The sequence below is a fragment of the Anticarsia gemmatalis genome, chromosome 8 (genome assembly GCF_050436995.1).
Source record: "Anticarsia gemmatalis isolate Benzon Research Colony breed Stoneville strain chromosome 8, ilAntGemm2 primary, whole genome shotgun sequence".
NCBI lineage: Eukaryota > Metazoa > Arthropoda > Insecta > Lepidoptera > Erebidae > Anticarsia > Anticarsia gemmatalis.
Window position 1 is genome coordinate 13,745,364 of NC_134752.1, and position 19,080 is coordinate 13,764,443.

A 19,080-nucleotide genomic window follows, 5' to 3' on the forward strand; every position below is an offset into this window, starting at 1 on the left:
AAAGAAATATGCTGAAGTATTATTATGCCAAAACAAATTGTGCCAAAATCGTTATGCCGAAATATATTAGGACAAAGAACATTATGCAAATAGAAGGGATCCCCTTCTTACTTAATGATAGTATTGAATGGAATCATTAAATCTGGTCAACAAATCTACTATTGTTGTTGATTGATTAGATTATAATTGGATTGAGAAGCCGTAATGTGACGGTCTTGAAGGCCTATCAACTATCAAATAGGTTATTATTATTGACGAAGGAGAGGCAATCATAGTAAATATAGTAAGTGGATTTTGCTTCTGTTTCCATGGAAACGAGAATGTACATACTTTTCAGAGTCAAATTCTGTATTTAAATAACAATTTGCTAATTCCCTATACCAATTAATTTCCTATTAGCAGTCAATTTCCACCCAGTGCATTGGTAGCAGCGCAGCGGCGTGCGGTCATGAATCACCACTTAGGTGCAAATAATATAAAGTTACACGGATAGTTTTTCAACACAGATTTTCCTCAAACTTATTTACTTCACCTTACAATAATTACACTACTAAAGACATGTTATTTTATAAACAAGTGTAGTTTGTACCGTAAATATAAATAACTTATTTTGTAACTGAGTGCCTCTTCATTTTAATCCTGTATTCTATCTATACTGTATTTGGAATAAGTAAGTATGTTACAAACGTTTTAATATAAAATTATTAATGCGAAAGCTTGGCTATGGGAATATCGTCCAGGTTCGGAGCATGTTCGGTTTGAAATAAAACCAACCGAAAACAGTGGATTAAAAAAAAATAATATGAAGTGCACGTTTTGCGCCATGGTTAACGTGGTCAGCTTGCCTCAATGAGACCCTACCCGGAAAACGAGCCCTCCTCCGTTCTAGTAGGTAGCGAATTAAAATTGCTACCGTTGCATCTCGGATCGCTTCCGAACCCAACAACCTCCATTCTAAGCATGTACGGTCCATATTTGGTACTAGCTTTTTACACGCGACTTCGTCTGCCACCTGAATTTTCTCATGGGAATGCGTCATTTTCCCGGGGTAAAAAGTAGCCAATGTCCTTTCTCGGGTATCAAAATATCTCCATACCAAATTTCATGCACATTAGTTCAGTAATTTAGGCGTGATTGAGTAACAGACAGACAGACAGACAGAGTTACTTTCGCATTTATAAAATAAGTATGGATTAAAGCTAACGAGCACGACCGCCACTTCAACGCCGCCTCCTTTGTCTAGCGGAATCGGATGGTCAGTTAAACCTACGTTATCCAAGCTCGCGACTATACCCAGACAATGTGTTACTTATATTACGTTTCGGTTCCATTCCGGCTCAGTCGCGATCCGTATTCCGTGAGACACGCGTGTATAGAGTGAATAATATTTATATAAATATCTTTAGATAACTCAATTATTTGTTGTGTTGTGTTTATATCGCTTGGTGACCTTCAAAAGGTAATTGTTTGTGATGTATTATTTTAATTTGTATAAGAGGCTCGTGTTTGTGGCAATTTATGTTATGTTTATTTATCTAAACTTAGGTTTTAAAAGTAATGTAGAGTAAGTACCTAATGTATTGATTTACTTTTTCATCACCCAAAAAAATATTGTGCAAAATATCTACGTTTACATAAACATTTAAATATTTACGAAAGGACGGCTTTATACAAATCCTTTTTAATCTAAAGTAAATTGTGAACTTTAAAACACCCCTTATTACATAAGATTATAGAGATATTAAGTGTTAAAACACTCAGGCATGTACAGCCACTGTACACTTGTACAGGCTTACTTTAGAAATATTACGAACAATTTTGAAAGTAAAAAACAAAGCGATTTTTCCTCTTTTACTATTCCCTCCAATGGGGGAGCAAAAAAGGTACAACATTGAAAAATGTCCTTTTTTTCATAACAACGTAAGGTGTAATATTTTGTTATAAGTCTATTACACAGGTATTTCCTCAAACTGTTTTTATGTATGGCAATGATATTGCACAATGTTTTGTCAAGTCGATGACCTTAAAGTTTTGTTTGTAAACAGACAGCCGATAAGAACGATTAAAAATAAATATTCAGCACATTTTTTTTGCTAAAGTAATGATGACTAGTCGTGAAATTATAATTACATTACGAAATGTTTATCTGTGAAAACTAAAGAACTACTAATCCGACTTTAGCTGACAAGTATCAACAATATTGATAATATTGTGCAACCCAATCTTGTCTCTATAAAATAAATTGATAGATGGACTATCGCAATTAATTTAATGACAACTTATAATGTTGTCGGACTAAATTAAATCAAGTGAGCTTCGAATCTTGCGATTTATCTAGATTACATAAATTAATTATGCTAAGTAAAAATTAGGTTAGTAGCTGTATCAAACAGGCCGTTAACTGCTTAAGCCTGAAAGTCAATGATATCCCGTAGCCAGTTGCGCTCGATCTGTGGGTTAAGCAACCACTGGCGCGGTCATTCCATAAATGGGTGACCGCATAGTAGTATTTGAACTGGGCGTCTCCGTGCTTCGGAGGGCACGTTAAAAGTCGGTCCCGGTTGTTGTCTACTAAGATAACAGTCGTTAAGCCAAAGGCCTTTCGGGCGGCTTGAACAACTTTGACACTTGGTTGACCACTAACCATACGATAGATAGATAGAGTAACGGCTGTAGTGAAATGCGCTACAGGTGCTTGTAGGTACTTAGATAGTACTTATAACATGTATGACAGGTTGTATGATCATGAATGAAGCAAAAGAGGCGAGTTCAATGGTACATATCAACAAAACGTGATTTGGTTTTTAATTACAGATAATACAATGACACGAGTAAGTGATAAGTATCATAATTTATTTGTTTTTCAACAGTAGGTATTTTTAATCATAGTTGTTGTTTCGAGGCTCTGATTATTATCATAATTAATATAATTAAATTTGAAAAAATCCCCGATCTACGAGGTTTTTAAGCCTTCAGATTTTTGGGCGAGACAAATAAGGTGACTAAACAGAAAGTCACGAAAAATGATGGAATTATAACTTTTAAACTCTCGCGTTGGATGTTTAATGTATAATAGAATATGGGAATTAACGCGAATACGCATTTTACCTTAAAATTATACATAAATGATACAATTGTTAAGAGAATGCCTTAGAAGTAACTGAGTGACTAAGGCAAAGAAGACAGGGAGGGAAAGAAACTAGGGGAGTGTGACTGATGAAAAATGTGATAGAAGTAAAAGATCACTTTTTCCCCGGAATGGTCTGAAACCAAAGGACGCCCCCTATTTTATCCCTTTACTAGCTTTTACCCGTGACTTCGTCCTGACCTGAATTTTCCCATGGGAATGCGTTATTTTCCCGGGGTAAAAAGTAGCCTATGTCCTTTCTCGGGTATCAAAATATCTCCATACCAAATTTCATGCAAATTGGTTCAGTAGTTTAGGCGTGATTGGGTAACAGACAGACAGACTGACAGACAGACAGAGTTACTTTCGCATTTAAAATATTAGTCTTCTTTTGCTTTATTTGCATATATACATATTCTCATAAATATTCGTTGATAACAAATACTGCTCACCTGACCTTCTTTATCACTGATATCATAACATCGATCAAATTCAGATCTTAGTCATAGGTTGAATTATAGTATCGGTTAATACCCAATCACAAATTAAGCCAATTTTTTCAAGTTAATCTAATCTGTATTCATCTACAGATTAACTGGGAATTTGTATTTGATCACCTGGTATATATTATCTTTATAACCCCTGATAATGTAAAGTGTATAATCATTTACATATTATTATATTTACTCTTCCATTAAACTCTTTTGTTTATCTATAAACGGATTTGTTTCTTTGATCTGTGATAAATGTACAAGTTTATCAAATCTGCACTTGATTTCAAAGTTAATTTTATCTAGATCATTCATTTTTCATGCAACGGCAGTTGTTCGAAAAGTGTCAAGAAGGATCTTAAACGAAAACCAGGGTAAAGCCGAACGTCCACCGCCAGCTAAAATAAGTTAGTTTAGTTTAGCTCGCATAGTTGAGACAGTTTTTCATACATGTGCGACCACCGCAAACTATGCCAGCTAAGCTAACTAAAATATAATTTAAGAAACAAATAAAAAACATGTCCTAGAAAGTATTGTGATATCTCTTAGGTATATCTATCACATTATCGCGTTCTGTTCTTGACAGTATTGAATCACTATTTCTTTTTAACCTCTGAGTGAAACTGCTTTCAGCAAAATATTTATTCCACAAACTGTTACACCTGTTACAGATCATGATCATCCTTGTACTCTGGGTGGGTGTGCTAGTCATCGCAGTGTGGCTGTACCTGCGCCAGACTTACTCCGTATTTGAGAAGTATGGCGTCAAGCACTTCAAGCCACTCCCGTTCATCGGCAATATGGGCAAAGTGATGACGCGACAGCGGAGCCTCGCCGTCGACGTCGTGGAGTTGTATAAGGCTTTCCCAGAAGAAAAGTAAGTAACTGTACCTTGATTCTTTACCACTATCGACTACCGACAACCAGCTAGCTATCGAAATTTTGACATTTAGAATGTACTGCCAAAACATTTCCTACGACACCTGTTAGAGGCGCCGATGGCAGGTCGGTTGTCGGTAGTCGATAGTAGTAGAGAATCGAACTACTGGAGCTTTATTTTTTAATGATTTCAATGTTTAGATTAGTTGTAAAATTCAGGTATGATTGACCTATTTTTGACTAACCAACTCTGACAACCTGTACGGATCAAAACTCAAATGATTATATATTGTTTATTTTAACCCGTTGCTGTCCGACTGCTGGGCAATTAAGGGATTGGGGTTTGAGTCACCACCAATTACATAAATAATAAGAAAATATCTCTTAATCCATTAATATCACTGCAAGTATCAGTTATTTACAGAGCATTCATAATGTTTAATACCTCGATGTTTTTTTTGTTTAACCTCACCCACTACTCAATTTAATGTTGTTATTACTCTGTATAGTCTATTTATCTTCTTTAATATTTTGTAATTCTATTCAATGTAAACACTGTATCTACTATTATAATTTTATTTTGCAATTAATTATAAAATTTGAATGCTGTGATCTCCTGTAATTGAGAAAGCACTTAACTTTTACCTCACATTGCATGTAATTCTGTTTTTGTAAAGTGTATTTCTTGTTGGAAATCCATAATAAAAAAATAATTAATTTATAAATAAGTGCTAATAAAATTTAAAGAAATGGCGGTCTTTACATACTAATGTGAACTCGTCTTCAGGTTTGTAGGAAGATATGAATTCTCAAACAACTTAGTAATGATCCGTGACTTGGAGTTGGTGAAGAAGATCACCCTCAAAGACTTCGATTACTTCCTCGACCATCGTTCCTTGTTCAGCGAGAGTGATTCATACTTCGCTAGAAATCTTTTCTCTTTGAAAGGTGAGATTTTCTGTTGTACCCAAAGTATCTGCTACATTTTACGGCTGTACTACGTTTAAAATCTAATTAAAATGGAGTTTTTTTACAACTTTTAGTTTTATGTTGACGATTTTAATTGTCAAATTATAAGGAAAATCTATCATAGCCCAGGAAGTCTTATGAAGGCAATCGATTCTCAGTGTTTCAGAATTAACTGTATTCTAATTTGTCTTAGGTCAAGAATGGAAGGACATGCGTTCGACGCTGAGTCCAGCGTTCACCAGCTCCAAGATACGTCTGATGGTGCCGTTCATGGTGGAGGTCGGAGACCAGATGATGGCCAATCTTAAGAAAAAAATCAAGTCTTCAGATGGTAAGAATCTTATAAATAGACTTTAAAAAATTACCAGTACCAAAAGCTTTTTCATAGAGAAACCCTGTAGATTATAAAAAGAAATTACAAACCAATTTTTTACTACAACGTACACCATTTAACTTCAACAGATGGCTACATAGACATAGAGTGCAAGGACCTGACCACGAGATACGCCAATGACGTCATCGCCTCCTGCGCCTTCGGTCTGAAGGTGGACTCTCATACCGATGAAACCAATGAATTCTACACCATGGGCCTTCAGACCGCCAGCTTTGGGTTCAAAGAAATGCTTATGTTCTTTATTCTGATTAATGCGCCCGCAGTAGCTAAGGTAAGATTTGCCTTTTAAATTTAATGAAAAAAATCCATTAATATAAATAAAATTTCCGTTGGACAGCTCGCACGCTTTCATCTAATTCCAAACTAAGCAGAGCTTGTACTTTGGTAACTAGATAACTGATGAACATACTTATATACTTCTAAACACATACTTATATAGACAAATTGACAACCAGGCTCAGAACAAATACTCGTGCTCATCACACAAACATTTGTCCCGGGTGGGATTCGAAACCACCACACGCGGCGTTACGGTTATTGCGGCGAGGTGACCGCTTAAACGGCTGCACCAAACGCTAAAATATAATATTATGAATTTTATAATATGCATGAAATAAATACCCCTGGGTATAACAGTATCGTGGACCTTTAGAGAAATAGTTCATTGTTCACCTTTTTCACATATCATTCATATTTTTACCGTCTTTAGCTCCTAAAACTGGACTTCATGTCGTCAGCAGCGAAGAAATTCTTCAAGAATTTAGTGCTGGACACAATGACAGACCGTGAGCGACGTCAGATCCTCAGACCTGATATGATACACTTGCTTATGGAAGCTAAGAAAGGTACACATTCTCTCTTTCATCTTTATTTTGTACTTCATAGTAAAAAAAACCTTTCTCTTCAACAATTTTAATTGGATCTCGGATTACCTAACGATGGCAGTATGCTGTATGGTAGTAAGCTAGATGCTCATAAAATTTGATAATATTATTTTACGATTATATTTTTCAGGTCAACTGTCACATGAAAATGTAAAATCTAGCGATGAAACAGCTGGATTTGCTACTGTTGAAGAATCTTCTGTTGGAACCAAAACTGTTAATAGAGGTCAGTATTTATACAAGACACTTATAGGCAGTATCGAAAATTTTACACTTATCCATTAGCTGTAAAACTGGCCCTAAGCCGAAAATAGTGTAAATAAATATCATTGGACAACTCACACGCAGTCATTTGATTCCAAACTAAGCTGAGCTTGTACTATGGTAACCAAATAACTGATAAACATACTTGTATACTTCTAAGTACATACTTATATGTAAATTGACATCCAGACTAAGAATAAATACTCGTGTACATCATCAATATTTGTCCCGGGTGGGATTCAAACCCACCACACACCACACGCGATAACCGTAACGCCGCACGGTTATCGCGGCGAGGTGACCACGTGTAAACAAACGTATGACCAATTTGGGTAGTCCAAGGACGTTTCAATGACTACACGTGTATCAATCATACATAATACCTGTAGTTAGACATCCGTTCGCATGACGACATGACTTCTAGTTGTTTTAGACTGCCCTGTGGCGCGGACAGTATTGTATCAGGCTGGTGATCCTCAGGTCTCCAGTTCAATTCCCGGGTCTTGCTACTAGTATTTTTCATTACCAACGTTTCTTCCAGAATGAAGTTTTGAACCGTACACGATAGATTACACATATATGACGTCATAGTTAATTATTGTCTTTGAACCTCAGTATGCAATTTCAAATTATCATAATTGTTTAAAAGATACATTTTAAAATACTATTACGTTAATAAATTAAAAACTAGCATTTTTCAGTGAAAACTTTCTTTTTTAAATTTCCCAGCATGGTCGAACGATGACCTAATTGCCCAAGCAGTGCTGTTCTTCGTAGCCGGCTTCGACACAGTATCGACAGCCATGTCGTTTCTTCTGTTCGAGCTGGCTTTGAACCCTGAAGTACAAGACAAACTGGCGAAGGAGATCAGGGAACATGACATCAAGAACGGTGGCAAGTTTGACCTAAAATCTATTCAAGATATGCCGTATATGGACATGGTTGTATCAGGTGAGATTTAGAGCTCCGTTAAATTCGTATAATATACCTACTCACCAATAATAGGCTGGTATGAGTATAATGCTTGTTACACACACAATCAGTTCAGCATCAATTGGTCTAGCCGCAACAAACTGAATAATGTGAAGATGAACTCGATCGGCACAAGTCGAAAACCTGAGTAGAGTCGGTTTGTTGTTTGATAAATATTGCCGGACCGAGCGTGCCGAGTCGAATATGTGTGTAGCAGGCCCAGTTGAAATGCAACCAATCATGCAATTCAAGTATAAGACTGCAAAGCTTTTCGTACCCTCCCATACAGGAAAGGTCAACCACCTCAACAAGTTTAAGCTGATAAATGGAGAATCTTAACAAACAAATAATGATGTATGTATTAATCTGGTGTTTTTGTATTACAGAACAGCTAAGGATGTGGCCCCCTGGAATGATTTTGGACAGAATTTGCACCAAGGACTATAATTTGGGCAAACCTAACGAAAAAGTTACAGAAGATTTCATCGTAAGTAGAAGTGCGATAAATTTTTTTTTGTGTAAATACACCACATGACATTTCACCCCTAGAAAAATTGGGCATCCGAAGGGATCTTTCCTTTAAAGAAAGGCCTACTTTCCATCTACGCTGATGTCGGTGGCGTAAGTATATGAAAAATGTTATTGTTTATAAAAAAATGAAGATGAGGAGCAAGAAAGATTTCTTTGTAGTATACAACTAATGGCGACGGTACAGTGAGGAGGTGACAGGACTCCGAATTTGGCGACTGATTCGCGTAGGAGAAAAGCAAGCCTGAGTGTCGAGTTCCTCATGTCCCATTCTTATTGCTTCATTTTCTTTCGCAGATACGAAAAGGCACCGGCATGATAATCCCAGTGTTTGCCTTCCACCGTGACCCTCAGTACTTCCCTAATCCGGACAAGTTCGACCCTGAACGCTTCTCTGAAGAAAACAAGCACAAGATTCATCCATTTGTATACATGCCTTTTGGCGTAGGACCTAGGAACTGTATAGGTAAGTTTTATAGCTTTCAGCACAAATATTTCTTTGTCTTGCGCCACTTAAATCATCTGCCATTATTATACACAGGTCAGGGATGATGATGGTAACCTTATTTTTGGATTTTCCTTCACTTGAAGCGAATAGTATTTGCTACTGTACCCAAGCGAGGTTATATCAACGCGAGGTCCTAGTATTCAACTCTGAAAATTCCAGTTAGGTTGTTTTTCCGACATTCTTACCTTCTTCTTCTAACCAGCCTGATATTTCCCAAAAAAGTCCATAATTTTTAAATTAAATAATGTGAAAAGCGGCTGATTCTGATATATTTGTTTAAACTATCATAACGTAACTAAAGCTATGAACGATAGCTATTAATAGTATTTTATTTTCCCCAGGGTCAAGATTCGCGCTCTGCGAAGTGAAGGTGATGATCTACCAGATCCTGCAGCACCTGGAGGTGTCTCCATGTGAGAGGACCTGCATCCCTGCTGAACTGACCACGGGATCATTTAACGTACAGTTGAAAGGGGGTCACTGGCTTAGGTTTAAAGCCAGACCTTGAAACTCTTCATAAGTTTCATGTAAATGTGTGTGTGATTACTTACTATTAAGTGGTGTAAGTATATGATTTTGCCTTCAGGTTTGACCGGCGTGATGTTATAATAAAGTACGATGAAGTGCTGAAAAAAAAATTAAATCATGTTTATATGAAATTATGTATTATATTTTATCCAAACACTTAATAGGAAGAAGAGAAGTGTTGACGTTAAATAAAAAAAATATGATTTGTTTTATTTTTATTGTATTGGTAAAAATATCAACTTAAAAACTATATCACAAAGAATATGTACATAAAAATACAATTTAAATAGACACATAATATTTTATCTTACTACACCATTGCAACATTTTTATTTAGAGTCAGGTTTTAAAAGAAAAGGAATAAAAATAACTTTTAAATGGTAGACTAATAAAATGGATTATTTTTTTATATAGTAATTAATTTTAAGTTTTTTTAAATACTACGACAACTGTAAAATGAAATATTTTTTAAACACAACCCCATATTTCTTACATGTACTTAACTATTTTTACTTTAAAATATTTCAATGACTTAGTTCCTGACTCTGAACCTCAGCCAATGTCCTCCCTTGAGCCTAATATTTATAGAGTCTTTGGACAGTTCGGCAGGGATGCAGGTCCTCTCGCATGGTGACAACTCCAAGTGCAGCAGAATCTGATAGATCATCACTTTGACTTCGCAGAGAGCAAATCTTGAACCTGAAGAAGAAGAAGTAGTTGATTTGTTAAATATTTTACAACAAAAAAGTTTTTCACACAAATCTTTGACGGTTGTCTTGGATCCCCAAAAAACTGTTTAATGAGAAATTTGCAGAAAACTGTACGTTGCAAACTATACAATCGATAAAGATCTGTCGCGTGACAGGTTATTTTATCAAATTCGTCGTTGTCATCAGCCTTTTACCGATGTCATCTGCCAGTGTCGTGTCATTGACAACCGCCATTGCTATTTCCTGTTTGCGTCTATAGTTTGTAAATTACAGTCATATGTTGTCTCCTGCCATTTAAATTAGGCGCCCATAGCCAGTTGCGCTCACCGGTTGGTAAACGATCTGTGGGATAAGCAACCCTTTGCGCGGTCATTCCATAGATGGGTGACCGCATAGTGGTATTTGAGCTGGGTGTCCTGGCCGTTGTCTACTCAGATAACAGTCGTTAAGCCACGTCAAAGCCTCTCGGGCGGCTTGAACAACTTTGACACTAGGTTGACCACTAACTATACTACAAACAAAACAAAACATAACAATTAGGTGTTTTCACTCACCGATACAATTCCTGGGTCCTAACCCGAAGGGCATGTAAGCAAACGGCTTGATATTGTGCTTGTTCTGTTCAGAGAAGCGTTCAGGGTCGAACTTGTCGGGGTCGGGGAAGTACTGAGGGTCACGGTGGATGGGATACACTGGTATCATGATGCCTGTGTTTTTGCGAACCTGCAAAAATATTCTTGTAAATGTATTTTTCTTCCCTTTGGTTAAATATTCATATGAATATGTCGAAGCAAAATTACTCACAACGAAATCTTGAGGAGCGTCTTTGTGTGCCTTGCCCAAGTTGTAGTCTTTATTGCATAGTCTTTCCAAAAACATAGCAGGCGGCCATAATCTTAACAGCTCTGAAAAGAAACAAGATTATTAGTAACATGTTGATCCATATCGAATTAAAGTGATAATTCAGGCGGGACACATGTGCCCTCGATGTCGGTTCAGTGTAAAAATAACGAAAAAGCATATTATTTTACTATAAGAAAGCCATTACTAGTCAGAATAAAATGTTGAGTTTACCACACATTATAATAACAGACCCACATAGTTCATTCTCACCTGATACAACCATGTCCATATACGGCATATCCTGGATAGACTTCAAGTCAAACTTGCCACCGTTCTTGATGTCAAACTCCTTAATCTCCTTCGCCAGTTTGTCTTGTACCTCAGGGTTCAAAGCCAGCTCGTATAGAAGGAATGTCATGGCTGTCGATACTGTGTCAAAACCAGCAATTAAGAATAGTACTGCTTGGGCTATGAGGTCATCATCCGTCCAGACTGGAAAAGACAAATTACTTAATGGAGATAAAGACTTAAAATAAACTTAAATTTTTTAGCCCATAAATGACGTCCCACTGCTAGGCACGGGTAACGAGTGTATTATGTGGGTAGTCCCGTAATAAGAGAGGGTTTAGGCTTTGAGTCCACCACCATCCAATTGCGGGTTGCGGAGTACCACGATGTTACTACAGATTCATTTTTCAGATTATTTTATGTTATTAGTACTGACCTCTGTCAATTTTCTTGGTGCCGACGTTAGATTCTTCAACAGTCGCAAATCCAGCAGTTTCGTCTTTACACTTGTTGCTTTCGTGAGATAGCTTGCCTGAAAAATATACATGAAAGTTAAAATGACTACCAATAATAAACAAAAACTATATTATTTCGTACATGAATCGATTTTGCGGCAAGATTAGTATACCAATTGCTCAATTGGTGAATTCCATATATCCTTTTTACAAATACAACTCCTGCACAACCAAACCCGAGACAATTTTTTTGTGGATTGTACAAATAATTGTTTGACTGACTTGACTTGAACCCTCTGAACTTTAACCACTGCGCTATGGAGGAAGGTGCACTCATCGATCGGTAAATGATCTGTGGGTTAAGCAACCCTTGGCGCCGTCACTCTAGAGGTGGGTGACCGCATAGTGGTATTTGAACTGGGCGTCTCCGTGCTTCGGAGGGCACGTTAAAAGTCGGTCCCGGTTGTTATCTACTACGATAACAGCCGTTAAGCCATGTCAAAGGCCTTCGGGCGGCTTGAACCACTTTGACATTAGGTTGACCACTAACCATACGATAAGAAGAAGAATTAATAAAGAGTGTATTGATGAACAATATTATTCATAAGAATACCTTTCTTAGCTTCCATGAGCAAGTGTATCATGTCAGGTCTGAGGATGTGTCTCTTCTCGCGGTCCATCATCGTGTCCATTACCAATTCTTTGAAGAATACCTTCGAGTCCTCCGTCATGAAGTCCAATTTTAAGAGCTGAAAATTATTGAGCTTCATTAATTTCGTTTTAATTTTTATTTTGTCAGTGTTAGTAGATATGACTATATCTGCCCAGTATGCCCACGTTGGACTTAGTACTATAAGTTACTTCCATTTACCGGGCACGTTACCAGACTCCGAGTTACTAATGAGAAATATTGTAAAAGAACTTAGACACTTATAGTATTTTGCCTGAATCGGGAATCAAACCCGAGACCTCATGTTCAGCAGTCAGATACTTACCGACTGCGTCACAAAGGCAGTCTAATATTATTTTTAGTGAGATATACGAAATGAAAAATTACCCTTGAAATCGTAGGCAAGTTAGACAATGTAAAGAAAATAAGCATTTGCTTGAAGCCGAAGTTAGTGGTCTTTCTTCCCATGGAGTAGAAGGTGTTGTCTTCTTCTGTCAAAGAGTCTACCTTCAGACCGAAGGCGCAGGAGGCGATGACGTCATTGGCGTAGCGCGTGGTCAGGTCCTTGCACTCTATGTCTATGTAGCCCTCTAAAAGTAAGAAAAATCAAAGTATAGTTAAGTGCACCTTCTGCGCAGTGGTTCACATGCCATCTAACATCACCGCTATAACCTAAACGAATCCCACCAGTACCTCGATTCTCTACTACTGTCGACTACCGACAAGCGGCTAGCTATCGAAATTTTGACATTTGGGATGTACTGCCAAAAAAGTTTCTACGACGTCCGTCAAAGGCGCTGATTAGATTTTCATACAAAATTTCTCGATGACAGTCGGTTGTCGGTAGTCGATAGTAGTTGAGAATCGAGCTACTGGGACCAATATGTATGTGATGAACACGAGATTCTGTTATGAGCCTGGTTGAAAATGTTGAAGACCATTAGTTTCTTGCCAGTTCTTTTCATTGGTCCTAACTTCCGTACTATCATAAATACACACTCTGTATCATTGACTATCATAAGTGTCAGCAAATGACCTACATTAATTAGGTAATGATTTTATTTTGATTACCTTTATTGACTACCCGTGTTGCGATTCGATGTTATCTAATATAACAATGATATTCATAAGTGTTATTTACTTAATTATCTACGTTGTATTAAACAATTAATTGTCTCCTGATAACATGGCGTCAACATATTTATCTAATATTTAATTATAGTATAAGAGCACTCATTCAATATACACTCCAAATTCTTACAACAAAGCCATCCATACATTTATATGAAATAAACTCTGTCCATATGTTATGCATTCACAGCTCAAATACTAAAGCTATTGAGCTAAAATTTGACAGTGATAACTTGTGGTCCGGAGTACTAGGTAAATGACAAAGACCATAACCTTTAATAACCGGCAAATTCATTAACTTAATATACCTATGTAAAGTTTAATGTCTAAATCATTAGCCCGATTTCTAAGTACATTTAGCGATAGTTTATCTATTCAATAGCGTTTTTTTATATGAGTTTTGACACTATTGAACTGATATACTACCGCTAAATGTACTCAGAAATCGGGCATTAAGTTTAATTTTTGATCGAAACTACGTACCTTCTGAAGTCTTGATCTTCTCCATAAGACTGGCCATCATCTGGTCCCCGACCTCCACCATGAACGGCACCATCAGACGTATCTTGGAGCTGGTGAACGCTGGACTCAGCGTCGAGCGCATGTCCTTCCATTCTTGACCTAGAACATACAATCAAGTCAAATTTTATAAAGTTTTTATACTTCCTCTGTTCGTGAAAGGATGCGACTACTAGTGTAACGGGGAGTACCACTGGGTAGTTACTTTAAATTTGGTGTAGGTCTTCTTTACTACCACTATGTTGTCGTACTGCAAAGAATTAGTTATGTAATTCCTCATAACTGTCAAATAAATGTGTCAATACCAGTTTGTGAACGAAAAACGCTATTGAGTTGATAAACTACCGAAACTGGGCATTATAGTCATGCAAAACGTAAGTTTGGGTGTCTATAATTAAAAATAAATGTCAAAATCAATTTACCTTTTAAAGAGAAGATGTTTCTAGCGAAGAACGAGTTGCTCTCACTGAACACGGAGCGATGGTCGAGGAAGTACTCGAAGTCTTTGACGGTGACCCTCTTCACCAGCTCCAAGTCACGGATCATCACCAAGTTGTTTATGAACTCGTATCTTCCTACGAACCTGAGAAACAAAGATATGGGTATCATAGTTCGCTAGTTTATTGCCCTCTTCAGAGTAGGCAAAGGGAAATATGACTGAGCCTCGAGCCTCGTAATCAATCATATTTAAAAAAAATTGTTGCGTCGTAAAAGCATTATAGAATTAATAAATTATATCCTGACTTGTTTGATAGTTTACAATAACAAAACAAAGCTCAAAAATACTTGTCATACTTATGTATTTAATTTAATAATTAATTTAATAACTGTGGTTAGATTTAAAAATTCAAAATATTATAAATAAATAAATATATAACTTATAATAGTAAAATAATTCATTTTAGTTCTAGAGCAGTTTCAAAACGATCGACTAAGAAACAAATTTTTGAAATTCAAATTTCGAATTGCTTAAATGTCAAAGTATGTGTGTATGTTTTACATTATTTTATTTCTTTCTCTCCATCATTAATCGATAATTGATAATCATCGTATTTTATAACGTGCCAGTGTTAAGATGTCGTTATAAAGTACCGACAGTTTTGAACAATATAAAAAATAGCGAAGATCACTTATTGATAGGCATAAGGAGACGACGTTTAGCAGTGACGTCAGTCCGCCCATGCCAAATTATCGATGTAAGTCGGTCGAAATGTCGGGTAATAAGGTATCGTGAACTTCCAATTGTCACCACGCATAAGACTCATTGTGAATTTCAGTATTACGTAGACACTATCATATAAGATTATTATGTGTACAAGTGGTGATCGTTTTAAATCGTTAAGTGAAATAGTGTTTTCGAATACCCACAAATTAGTGCCCGTTTTTCAAAAATGTTACCGTGATTTAAACAACAGTTAATATAACGATATACGCAGGATCGTATTATTATATATAGTGATAAAGTGCTGTGTGTACAAATGTCTATACTTTAAATCATTAAATATGAATTAGCGTAGTCAAAACTCCAAAAAAAAATCATTTTTGCAAATCGTTGGTACCTGCCGATACGAAAATTATTTTGACCAGTGGAACACGTTTGAAGTAATGAATGCAGGTTCAAATTACGTCACAATTACAAAGGGACGCCCGGACGTCTTGAATAGCGGTCACCGTATGGCCCGTATGGATCAGGTAAGTCGCTCAGCCAATAATTTTGTATAATCCACATATGTTTATATTTTTTTGTTGTTGTTGTTGATTTTAAGGCTTCAGTATCCAAAGCGTAAACCGGGAACACCATGTTATAATTGCCTGTGGTAAGAATATAGACCCATAAAACATTAAAAACTATTTAATTTTAAAACCATAGCTATAATTATGTACCACCTACCTACTATTAATGACGTAAAAGTAGAATTTGAGAATGAATTTGTTACACGTTAGTCAAATATTTAAAATAATAAAACAGTTATTTATTTACGTTTGTAAAAAATATATCAGGTTTTAGTATTATTTATAATGAGGAAGTAAAACTTGCCTTTACCATAAATAGATACAAATATTATAAACACGGAAACATTGTTGTTAGTTTATATTGCCTACACGTGTAAACGGCTAACCCCCGGTTTCTGAATACATTTAGCGGTAGTTTATCTATTCAATAGCGTTAAAACTCATATAGAAAAAACGCTTTTGAATAGATAAACTACCACAAAATGTACCTCCGAAACCGGAGGTTAGTAAATTTAGATGAATCTCGATAGAACGTGGACTTGAATATTTGTCATAGTCTATTTCTGTTACACTCTTACGCCTAAACCACTAAACCGATGTTCATCAGAACGGAGAAAGTAAACGACCCAGGATCAAACTACCTACTATTTTGAGCATTAAACTAAGCATTTATTAAAAAAATTATAAATCCCACTTACTTTTCTTCCGGGTAAGCTTTGTACAACTTAACCAAATCGTTAACGAAATGGTCCATGCGGAACAGAACCCTGCCCATGTTCCCTACGAACGGCACCGGCGTGAAGTACTTGACCCCACTCTTGTCGAACTTGCTGTACACTTGCCGGAGGTACAACACCACCGACGTGATGATGACCAGCATCCACGTTACGAGGAGAAGCATGTTCTAAAACAACAAAAAAATGTATTTATCCGAGCGGTGATTCGTATCTATACTTAATGTTATCAAGCTGAAGAATTTGTTTGTTTGTTTGAACGCGCTAATCTCAGGAACTACTGGCCCGATTTGAAAAATTATTTCAGTGTTAGATAGTCCATTTATCGAGGAAGGTTATTGGCTATATATCATCACGCTACTACCAATAGGAGCAGAGTACCAGTGAAAAATGTTACAAAAACGGGGTAAAATTTTACCCATTCTCTCTTATGTGACGCAAGCGAAGTTGCGCGGGTCAGCTAGTGTATGATAAGATGTGTGAGTGTGCATGAAACGAAAGTAGTTTCAAGGAATTACAGCACATTGTTTATTTTCTTCGATGCCTTATACTCTTATGAGAACATTAAGCAATTGTATCTAGGTTGCTCTGTAGTCCTAGGTATAGGTATCTGCCGAGGTTTCAGTTCAGAGTCCAATAAGGTGGCACAAAATGACCGGACCGACTTTTTACGTGCCCTACAAAATGCGGAGACGCTCAGTTCAAATACTACAATGCGGTGATCCATCTTTAGAATTACCGCACCAAGGGTTGCTTAACCCACTGATCGTTTACCGACCGGTAAGCACAACTGGCTAGTATGTTTAATAAGTAATAGGTACACTGCAATTCGAATTTTTACTGAAAAAAAAAATTACGTCTCAAAATTTTGGTCTACCCATCTCTTATTCTAAACGAAAGCAGTGCCTTACAGTGTGGGACAGCTGTAATATGTTAATTTAGTAACCGTCTAATATCTAACCAACAAAATAATAATTGTACATTGTTATTGTTTACGAGCCACGAATACGTAATAAAAAAATATATAAAAGATCTACTTACTAAGTATTTGTTATCACTATTACAATATTATTATCACTATCACTTTACAAATACTCTTGTGAACCGATAATGAGGAGCTCTCAGCGAACACTGATCAATTCTGCGTCCCTTCGTTACTTAAATATGAACGCGCACTTGAAATTAAGGGCTTGTATGATGAAACACCACTTTGTTATTCAGAATAAATTTATAAATAAAATAATTTAACCCATTTCTGTCCCACTGCTGGGCAAAGGTCCACCACGCTGCCCAAGTGCGGGTTGGGGACTTTGCATGCCCTCAATAAATGTATTAAACAAATTTTAGGCATGCATGGTTTCCTCACGATGTTTTCCTTCACCGTTAGAGCATGTGATAATTATTTCTAATATACACATAACTTCGAAAAGTCATTGATGTGTTGCCTCGGGTTCGAACCTGCGACCACTTGCGTGGGAGGTGTCGATTTATCCACTCGACTGTATATAATAATGTGCTATAGAATAAATTTAATGAAAATATTTTGCTCAGATTGGGATACCAGAGATGAGTTATTAGGGTTCGATTTCCAGGTCAGGTAAGAACAGTTGCGCAGTTACCGAAGTGTTGTTTGAAGTGGCTTTTATGTCCAATTTGGGTATTATTGTAGGGTAGGTAGTTGTTCTAAGTTTGTTTTTGAATGTAGTTCTAAATGCAGTCTTAAACTCAAACATTAATGAAACACGTGTATTTCTTGAGATAAACATGTTTATTTTATTTATTGCGGCCGTGTGCGGTTTGGGAATCCAACCTATACACTATAACAACTATGTCTCGGATGCCGTGACATTACCATACACGTCCTTTCAGTCTATTTTACTTTAGTTGTATATTATTATCTAACTGATAATAAATCTATGAGAAACCAAGTGCATGCTCTGATAGCAGAAATAAATCTACTTGAAAATACTCAGGTGCGTTCATATTGCACTTACTTTCGTATAACTTCTTGCCCAATAGAATTACAAAAAGTAATTTATCACTAACAAAATATAATACGTAATGTTAAAGTTGTTCAAGCCCAAAAAGGCTTTAGACAAGACGTTTTAGCGACTGTTATCTTAGTGAACAACGACCGGGATTGACTCTTTACGTACCCTCCGAAGCAAACGGACGTCCAATTCAAATACTACTAATAAATTCTAGTAATTTCTACGGAACTATTAGGTCGGGGAAAAAGTCTTTTCGCATTATAGTATGTATAAACTTGCAATAAAATCTTTTCTCTACAAAAAACAACTCGATATCTCGGTTACCTCACAAGCTCACTGAAAGAAACCTAATGAACCGTGTACTTATTTGTGATTCTTGAGGCCAAAGAGATTTTATTACAAGTTCATACATACTGTAATGCGGGTAGGGTCTCAATAAGGCAAGGTGCAAATGTAGGGGC

The 19,080-nt window shown here is 36.6% G+C and overlaps 2 protein-coding genes across 2 annotated transcripts; one reads left to right on the forward strand and one right to left on the reverse strand.

Moving 5' to 3' along the window:
• Positions 1–1,348: 1,348 nt before the first annotated feature.
• Positions 1,349–9,672, forward strand: LOC142975148 (cytochrome P450 9e2-like). The gene is made up of 11 exons (XM_076117862.1): positions 1,349–1,459; positions 4,290–4,495; positions 5,285–5,445; positions 5,660–5,797; positions 5,929–6,131; positions 6,570–6,705; positions 6,875–6,970; positions 7,738–7,959; positions 8,367–8,467; positions 8,806–8,974; positions 9,358–9,672. Exons 2-11 carry the CDS (start codon positions 4,293–4,295, stop codon positions 9,522–9,524), a joined length of 1,596 nt encoding a protein of 531 aa, XP_075973977.1. The 5' UTR covers positions 1,349–1,459; positions 4,290–4,292; the 3' UTR covers positions 9,525–9,672.
• A 74-nt stretch (positions 9,673–9,746) lies between these two features.
• Positions 9,747–17,795, reverse strand: LOC142975147 (cytochrome P450 9e2-like). The gene is made up of 11 exons (XM_076117861.1): positions 17,670–17,795; positions 16,593–16,798; positions 14,583–14,743; positions 14,125–14,262; positions 12,898–13,100; positions 12,454–12,589; positions 11,822–11,917; positions 11,368–11,589; positions 11,059–11,159; positions 10,809–10,977; positions 9,747–10,243 (listed from the first exon to the last, which is right to left on the reverse strand). Exons 2-11 carry the CDS (start codon positions 16,793–16,795, stop codon positions 10,077–10,079), a joined length of 1,596 nt encoding a protein of 531 aa, XP_075973976.1. The 5' UTR covers positions 16,796–16,798; positions 17,670–17,795; the 3' UTR covers positions 9,747–10,076.
• Between the last annotated feature and the right edge of the window lie 1,285 nt (positions 17,796–19,080).